The sequence below is a fragment of the Aphis gossypii genome, chromosome 2, assembly GCF_020184175.1.
Source record: "Aphis gossypii isolate Hap1 chromosome 2, ASM2018417v2, whole genome shotgun sequence".
NCBI lineage: Eukaryota > Metazoa > Arthropoda > Insecta > Hemiptera > Aphididae > Aphis > Aphis gossypii.
In genome coordinates this window covers 4,133,600-4,144,030 of record NC_065531.1, presented here as the reverse complement: position 1 = coordinate 4,144,030, position 10,431 = coordinate 4,133,600, and the positions used below count along the sequence as shown (strand labels likewise).

The 10,431-nt window shown below is 33.7% G+C and overlaps 1 protein-coding gene across 1 annotated transcript; it reads left to right on the top strand.

Moving 5' to 3' along the window:
- The first annotated feature begins 7,727 nt into the window (after window positions 1–7,727).
- Window positions 7,728–8,770, top strand: LOC114126689 (uncharacterized). The gene has a single exon (XM_027990691.2). It carries the CDS (start codon window positions 8,179–8,181, stop codon window positions 8,602–8,604), a length of 426 nt encoding a protein of 141 aa, XP_027846492.1. The 5' UTR covers window positions 7,728–8,178; the 3' UTR covers window positions 8,605–8,770.
- The last annotated feature ends 1,661 nt before the right edge of the window (window positions 8,771–10,431 follow it).

Sequence of the window (10,431 nt, the reverse complement as noted above, 5' to 3'; positions counted from 1 at the left end):
AAAATAACAACTAGTTCACAAGTATCATGCGATGTGATTGAATCAAGTTCACATGTAGACATTGGAATTTGGAAGGTTTGCACCTGGAAAATCATAATAATCGACTCGATCTACAAAAGCACCTAATATAATATGTATTATACAGCAAGTATGCATAAGACGAATCGAATTAAGGAATGATTTTGAAAAAAATTGACCGGTCATCAACATATTATTATATTACTTTGAAAAATTAAAAACAAGTTTTAGGACATCTTATTTTTTGAAAAATTATTATAATCCTTAGAATGAAAAAAATCACGAATTTGGTCAGTCATGATATATCATTTCCTTCCACTCAAAAATTATCTAACTTGCGCCTTTGGACCCAACCTATTTATGTGCGTAATAGCTGAAATATGTGTGATGTTTGTATATATATATAATATAATAATGTGTATAGCCGCCATTTTAAGTCGAGTTTACAAAATAATAATTAGTATTAATTCACATTTATATAGGTACCTCTTATAATATATTATAATAATAATATATATCGTGGCGTACCCATAACATATTATTATATATTGTATTATAATGGGAGAAAAAAAATGAACGATAATTCAGAGGCGGGCTCGTCGTTCGCATATTATAATACAGTCAAGGTGAAACCATGGAAGGGATTGAGGGAAGGGATGTAAATCCAAATACACACACGCGTATTGTATATCCATCCACATAATAATATGTATTTTAATATATATTCGGGTAGATGTGTATTATAGACTATAATATTATAGTGGTGATTTTGTAGGTACTTACATACATTTATAAGTACATGTCGCTTCAATTCGTCCACCATAATACGCTTACGTGCATTTACATCTTACACAACATAATACCTATAATATGTATATATACTTACCGATTTCATAGTGTTAAAGAAAAATGAAGGGTAGCCTTAGGCTACCACGCGATGACCGCCGAACATAATATATCCCCCAGAAAAACGTATATGCGTATATAATATACGTCGTACGCACGCTCTATATACTCACTCGTACACATTAGGCTGCCGCCAGGTTTAATTACACGTCTCTCTTTATGAAATATATTATATTACGGTTTAAGGTATGTGTACCAACGACAAAGCTAGATATTGTATATACTGTGCATATATAGGCAGCGACGTGCGCGTGTAACGATACAATATTATGTGGGGTGGGTGGTGGTGGGGTGGGCGGCTTTGGTTCGGGGACGACCGCCTCCCGTATGCGATAAAAAATTTATATATTGTTATTATTATACGTACTTAGGTGCGGTCGTGCGTGTGCATGTGTTCGGTCTGGAAAAAAATAAAAATATGTTAGGTATATAAGAAAAAACTTTAGCCGGCTCTGGTGAGTTTATATTATAGGCAGGTATACAGTGTACACATAATATATTATGGGACCTACTACTACTAGCTATACGTCATGTAAAATATATATGTGCGTATAATGATATATTAACAACGATCCACACACTATCGGGGGTTTGTGGTGGGTGATAGGGGCGGTACCTATAATACTTATTATTTTTGTTTTCTGTATTTTTCACTCTCCTCGAAGCAGGGCCTCATCATCGTACCGTATGTCCGTACTCGGGGAGCATTGCGAGTCGAAAATATACATACATGTATGTATTATAATATAATATCTCATGTATAAATCTATGGCACGGTGCTTACGGAATAAACATCATATGTGAATATATACATATTATAATATATACCTACCTGTTAATTACACAGCGTGCGTATATTGTACATATACCTATACAGTTCGGTGCAGTTTAGACATGTTCGTTTACTGCAGCGTACCTACCTATACCTATATTTGTAATATTATATTATATAAAATTAATACCTGTGCGTCCCATAATATGAATATATATGTGTAATGTATAAGTACATTATATATACCCGATACACACACGCACCGGGGTAGGCGTGACTAAACCACGGAACCGCTTGCCGCCGCTACCTTAAACGCTTTTTCGTCTTCATAGTCCTCGAGAACGTGACCGCCGAGGCGAATATACAATTGTTTATAATATGTACCTCTAAGTATATATAGTATATATTATGTTATAATATGTACACTCTGCTCCTCCTGTTCATTCGGATTCGACCGCACCCCATTCGCCCCGCGTGGACAACTCTTTTGTTCCGGAGACCGGTGTTCAATATGTGCATAATATGTTATTACTTGTTAATTATTATTATTAATATGATTTTAATATTATATAGGTAGACAGTAGGCACTATGTAGTCTATATAAAATCAACTTGATATACTTGCAACATGGAACAAAAAATTCACGATAGTGTACAATGTGAAAAACATTGTCCACTGAAATATTAATAAAATAATAATCGATTGTACAAACACATATCCAACTAAAAACGATTATAGAAGTATATGTACAGTACAAAAATATGTAGGCAATCCAACAGTTACCTGAAAAAGTTAAGTTGTACAACACTATATAGAACAGCGCAATTTCCAAATCGTGATTCTCTTAGTTCTCTTATATTTATTTTTAGATGGTTATATTGACGTTATTGTGGTTATGCTTAGGCCGAGGCGTTTCGAACGCTACGTATTCCACATCGTTTTCCATCGAATTAAAAATGCGTTGGTTTATATCGGAGTAGTTTTACACGACGGACGTAATACGCCGCGTTTTTATTACTTCGGCGTTCGCCCGTCAAAATGCAAGTCGACCGGTGTTTTCCATCGCGGATTAAAACGCGGTGTATTACGTCCATCGTGTATAGCTACTACGATATAAACCAACGCATTTTCAATTCGACGGAAAACGACGCGGAAATGCGGAATACGCAGCGTTTGAAACGCGGCGGAAAACGCCGTGTATAGCCTCAGCCTTAGTTTTCACTTTTTAAAACATTTTATTGAAGACAATGGCCTTAAACTACTGATGAGTTCATAACGAAAATATTTTTATACTAAAATTCGGATTATTTTAATTTTAATTTATTTGTTATTAGCTTTTTATATGTTTAAATACAATAATGTATACATACAAATCATTAAATTATACAAATATATTATGTTATATTATAAATTATATTTGTAATTTATTATTGTACAAGGAAAGCGTTAAGAAAAACTTATCTACTTAGTGTATGAATTAAACTATAAGATGTGACATAGTTAGTGACTTTTTTATTTTATTATTTGTAAAACTAATATTTAATACCTACCTACTGTAAAATAAATTCATTTCAAACTCTCCAAGTATAGTATAATGGGACAGAAGGAAGAAGTATAACTATACATGCATTTATTTATTTTACTATCAATAATAAAGCCCTATAGATCTTATTATTTCAAAGTTCAGTGTAGTAATTACATCATTAAAAGCATATTGTGTGAACGCCAGTACACTACAGACACTATTTAAATATATATATATAAGACCATATTGGTAATATAAAATTTTTTCAATCTCTTTTTCATTTATAGGTACACTTATTACATATTATGTAGCTATCATTATTATATTATGTATCAGTTTAATGTAGTGCTATAATATATTATGTAAACATTTTTTTTTAAATAACATCACTTTATCTGATCTGAAATTCCTATTGCGATTTCCGTTTCATATATTGCAGTTTTTAGAATTAGGATATCGTCCATGTAGGATTGAGGGTCTAATATTATGACTTGCATTAAATTTAGGCATAAAGGTACAATAACTACAATAAATATATTATATATTTTACTTTCGTGGTAACGAACATACCACATCTGAACAGTTAGCTTGGAAGTGTGTGTGGTAGCAATACGGTATTAATTTCCGGCGGAAACCTCTTGTTCTCACTGTTGGTCGTCGTATTTTATTTTTTGTTCTTTGTTTCAAGTCGATGGAGTCGTGAAAACCATTTGTTCGCGTGTTATTGCAATCGTCTCGTTGCGTCTTTGCAGCAGCAGCAGCCCGCACGTCTGCCTCACTGCGACAACCGCGGAACGCGCCGATCTGGTAAGTATAAACAGCATTAGTATACTTTCTTTTGTGATTGGCCTCTTCACATCATGGTTCTAAGTCATGTACATAGCGGCAGGTAGGTATATAATATTATAATACGCTTCACTGTCCTTTGTCAAAGGTCTTTTCTTTTTTAACGCTACAACGATCTTTAAACGCATGGTTTTGATAATAATAATTGCTTACTTTATTCAGGGCGGTCTGTCATCGTATATTATATTATAGTACTTTATACCGCGTTTACGACGTAAATCTGTATATATACATAATCGCACACGTCATCTGTAATGCCTTGAGGTGATTTTGTTTTTTTTATCACTGTATACGATATTCTCTCTCACTCATCTCAGGTTTTTTTTTTTAAATGGCTTATCCGTATTATTTTTTTTTTTTTTTTTGATTTCTTGATCTGCACTAGAACAGAATTTATCCGAAAATACCGATTACCGCAAACATAATGTGATATAGTATGATTTACATTTATTTAAGCCTTCGGGTGATATTGCATAGTATTTTAAAATCTGGAGTGAAAAGATAACAAAACAAAGTATAAAGTATGCTAAATATTTCGTGATGTCGTTTAAATTATTATTTGAAATAAACGTGTACCTCCCACGCGAAATTATACTGATAGAGGTCGTAATCATTATGGTAATAAACTAATATCTAAGTAATAACTAATAATATACATAATATAAAATAACACTGCGAACCGTTTGTGTTTTGGCACCAATACCAAACAAAACAAAAAAAACCTTTAAAAAAAGGTGTTTGGAATGGGCCACGCGAGTGAATACGAATAATTTAGAAAATATTCGATGAACGTTTTTACTACCTATATATACATACATAGGTACCTATTGGGTAATATATATTATAGACAACGATCGCGGGCTACAGATCGATAAATCAAATTCGATTATAATATTATATAGGTAGCTTTCTGCGGGATATACCTATAAACGACGGTCGTCGTGATCCCAACGGATGCGCACGAAACAGCAAGAATAATATTATAATAACATTACAATAATAATAGTGTACCTAAAAATAACAGTAGATAAAAAAAAACTACTAGCCTATTGTTTTCGTGCAGTTTTTTTTCTTTTCGGTTAACGATTATGTATTAGAACATAAGGGCGAGAACACGCCCACCCGACATCATTTTGTACCTGTATATAGTATACCAGGTATATTATAATATGTATACACACATACACACACACTTATTATGGATGCGTGGTAACATGAATGTGTAGAGAACACCGTGAGAGAGTTATAATTGCTGTCCCGCGCTCGCTCGCACACAAGAATGTTGTCGGGTTATTTATGCATTTCATATTAGACATAAGAAAAAAAATAATACCAAATAATAATCATAATCGTTTTGACGAGTGGTATAACATTACGTTTTTCTTTACACCAATCCATATTATATGTTTATTATGATCATTGCCTCAATGGTCATATTGCTATGTCATTGTGGGTCAAGCGAATTTCGTTTGAAAGATAAATCGAATTTCGAGAATTTATTTTCCTATTTTAAAATATATACGTTTTTGCAGTGCGCGCGAAGCGGTTTGAAGTTTAGTTTGTGAAAACGATATAGAGAAACGTATTATTCTAAATAGTTGATGTAAATTTGAAAATATGTTATACCTAGTGGTTATTAATAATTGTTGTGATATGGAGCATTGAACTATGCAGATATAGGTATATAATAGGTATGTATGTAATAATATTGTTCAAATATATATTGTTATTCATAATGAGTACTGTTTCATAACTTACTATAAACAACTATAGTTAACTACAGTGAAACTTCCATATAACGAACTACGAAGTCACATGGGAGAAAAATTCTCATTATAGAGGAATTCATTTAATAGAATTAACGAATAATAATTAACAATGAAGGTCATGGTTCTCAAAAAATTTCGTCAAACAGAAAATTTCGTTAAATGAAAGTTTGTTAGGTATATATATCATATAACTTATATGGAAGTTTCATTATATATTATATTGGCAAGTGTGCAAACTTTAATTTTGGGGAGCTCTTCAAGTGCTTAGAGCACAGAGCTCCTATAAAGTTTAAAGTAATTCTGGGCGTATATTATTCTATTCTATAGAATACGGCTATAGATGATCGGCGTACACTACTGTATATTATATTTAGTTTAATACCGTTTCGATAATAAGTGACTATATTCGTTTATCGATAAATAATAAAAATTTAGTATGAAATACTTAACGTCGTATATGTGACACATAATTAATAATATTGTTTAGATTTTAAATATTGTAGTTTATAATAATACTTATACTAACTAACTTTAATATGTTGGTATATTTATTAGTTGTTGTGTACCTACCTACACGCTATAACTTAAATGCATTGATTTCATTTGAACCGCATCCCGTTTTATATTTATTGTATTTGAGGTATTATTCAAATACATATTTTAAGATTTTTGGGGTAAGTCTATTTTATAATTATAAGAAATACGCATTACGACACTGTTATACGTAGGTACCTACTGCAGTGCGCTGGCACGCCCTGTTACAGCGCGGGTGTACGCACACGCCCATGGCCCTACAGATACAGGAGTATATTAATTACATATGTGGGTACCTAAGTAGGTATATTATACTTGAATAGGTTACTATAGGTGGTATTATTATTACGAACTTTGTTTTAACCCGTGAATTTACCTAACACGGTGATGCGTACAGACTAAAGATTGTATTATAATATGGCTGCAAAATATGCACTATGTGCGTATACGAGTGTTATTGAGTATATACTCGTAGACAATCACGATAATCGTTTGTTGCAGTCATTGGTCGTTGTTGTCAGGCAATTACAAATTTGTCTTAACTGATCCTGTAATTTGTTAATGTGTTACACATCATAAAAAGACAAAAAATGTGTATATAATTTCATATTTTAAATGTTGAAAAACCTATGGTGTTACCAAGAATACCATATTATGTGTAATGTGTATCTTTATTCTTTATACATTGGTGTATATTCATCAATAATTATGAATTTTCGTTAAAAATTTGATAATATATTGTTGGAAAACAGTTTGGATAAAACACGAACTCGTCATACCTACTGTTTGTTTATTACATTAACGTATATCTTTACAAGATTAGTCGTATATTAGCCATTAGATAATTAGTATTTGTAATAGCATTTTTTTCAAATGACGCTCAGTATTAGAGTACCTATAGGTAATCATAGTTAGTTCTATGATATCGTACAAAGTAGAAATCAATAGAATAGCAAGTGTCCTGTATAATATGTTATTAGATACTTACTTTAAAAGTGTATTTTGGAATAATTGAATGAAATGTTAATGTTTTTCCGTAATCCTTGAAAACTATTATTTTTTTAAATTTAAAATCGTTTATCATATAAAATTTGTATTAAAATCCATAAATATTCCATTACAAAATAAAACTCATTATATCACAGATAAAAAAATACGGAACTCTGTGAAAAATATTGAAGTAGCTATTTAATTCATACTCTTATCTTTATAGATTGTGATAACAAGAATCATTATTGTTATTATCACGGGTTTAAAACACAAATAGATTGCGGTTATGGCGGTATAGTGGAGAATGGACAGCGGTTTATTTTGAGATGACGTCGTGTTATGGCGGATCTGCGCAGGCGGTTGCTCATAAAACAATTAAACAATCCGTGGCGTTCAACTTGTTGTCATCACTAACCATTTATCAGCTCTCGTTTTTTTCGACGAATCCCATAATAATATAGTTGTATGTATAAATGTGCACTCGAATACTCGTTTCTATAATATCTATCGCAGTGTAGTAAATATAGTATGACAATAAGATTATATACCTATTTATTATAAAGTATACCACCGTTCTGATAATACATTAAGATCGATTAAGATTTATACTTGTCAATATTATCGATTTTCTCTCGCGCTCGTGTTCCACACGCACTTAAATCCGTATGATTTGACTTTAATTTTATATTTTAACCGTATCATCACTGTACGGTTTTTAACTGCTGACGTGCTGCGACTCGGAAATCGAAACCGAAAGTGACGCACGATACTCGTTCAAATCAATCATCACCTGTAGTCACCGTCGTTCGCCGCTCGCAATGACGTACACCACCGAGACCGATGTAGCGGCCGCGGCCGCTGTGAACTTGCTCCGCGACAACGTCCGGTTGGCCGGAACAACGGGCGTCGGCGTCGGTGGCCCGTGGTACTATCCACCCACAGCGGTCGACGAGGACGGCCGCCTGTGGGGCAGCTGCGCCGACCACCTGAAACGGGTGCTGGAGAACCGTATGGCCATACGACACTACTACCGTTCACTGCAGCCGGACGCGCCCGCGCCGCCTCTGCTGAGCCGCGCCGGCCACGTGGCCGTCATCGAAGCGTTCGCGGCCGACCTGCTGGCGTACTACCGGCCGCTGCTGGCCGCCGTCGACCCGCGGCGCAGTGACCTGGGCGCCCAGACCGTCGTCTTGCTGGCCGAGGCCAACGTCCTTTACAACATCGTGTTAGCCATGCGACCGTGAATGGCCGCCGACACGTCGACCTGAAGTATACGCTATTTCGATCGGAAAAAATGGAAAACCCGTCCTTAAATCGCACACCGATGTTTTTTGTGATTTTATCGTTATAGTTTGTTTTGATGAATAAAATAAAAAAACTCGTGACGCTCAAGTTGTTTGTCTGTCTATATTTTGGATTTGGATTTTCTAACCCGGTACATATGAATACTATTTAATATAATCATAATAATTAATAACATATATATAATGATATTATAATCCTGCATGTATGCGAATGTGGCAAGTTATAATGAAAACGATTTCCTATTTGAAATACAAATTACAAAATAGTCATACGTATTAACAGTATCTAATACATATATTACATTAAAAATATTTATTTTATTTTAAAAGTTTAAAGTTAATATGAATAATAACTTGACTTGAAAATAAAATTTTTTTTTCATTATCTTCTAAATTTTACATAAATGATTATGCAACTTTAACATTTTTAAATAATAACTAAGTACCTACAGTAATACGAGTATTTGGAAAAAGTATAGAAGTAGGATAGTAGTACATTTTTTTTCTATAGAAAGAATGTGATAAAACCCTATGGCACATATACGATTACACACGTGTTTATAAAACACTATAATATAATTGATAAACTCTTCACTCTATTATGAATCTAAAATTGTAATATTGTTTTATGATATTGTATAAGAGACAAAAGTGGTATTACGACAAATAATCCTGCATCTTTAACAATATTGTATTTAGCAATAACATGTGCGATAAGCATGATAATGTCGGCGTTAACATTAATGTTTTGTCGTTGTCCATCGATGGATTCGTGAGATTTGCTGTTATCACGCATTACAATAGGCAATATCACAGATTTAACAGTGTATTAACAACATAATTTGCCGGAAAACTCACAGACCTTAAAATAAATAGGAAAACTTTACATTTTATCGATTTCGCTTACCCACGGTCGATGAATGCAAAAACAGAATCGAAAAATTCATTAATAACAATTTAATATATTACTACCTATTAATTTATTTTATTATAATAATTAATAATATAGGTATTAAATATTACATGACGTGCGATAACTAGATAAAGGTAAGTAAGTGTAATATAACGCTTATATGGTATTCGTTAAAGTTAAATTCGCTGTCTCCTCATCGGTAGTATCATAATATATCGTCATCTGCGGGTCGTCGTCAACACATATATTATAAGTATATCAGTGTATGACATGCGTACAGACGTACAGCTGTATTACCTATACAATGTTTAAAATATTATAGAGGTTGTCCCGGTTTCGTCTGCGTGAATAAACGAAAAAACGGCTGTCTCTACGAAACGGAAACACGTGTCGGGAATGTGTGTGCGCGTGTTAATTAACGCAATTAATAACATTACAAGAGGCGCCTCCTATATATACGTAATAATAATAATACACACGCTGGGTCGCCTTTCCGTGGGATTTCACGAAAAATGTGAACATTTGTCTCCTGGAACGCGGCGGTGGTTTTAACGCCGTGTAAACGACACGTGACCGCCGCTCGCGCTTGTATGATATATGTCTGCGTGTGTGTTACCACATTACCACAAACGCGGTTGACAAACGGCTCCCGTCAACGCCGTCTGGTATCCCTCGGTGTTCATATATTTATATACATACGACTGCGTTCCGAAAAACGGATTTTCGGCCACGGGCCATTTCTTACAGTCCGTCAAAACTTTGACATCGCGTAGATAGGCTGAGCCGAGAGAAAGGGGGAGAGAGAGTGGGACAGAATGACGATGTGCGTATATATAATATTATAATATACGATT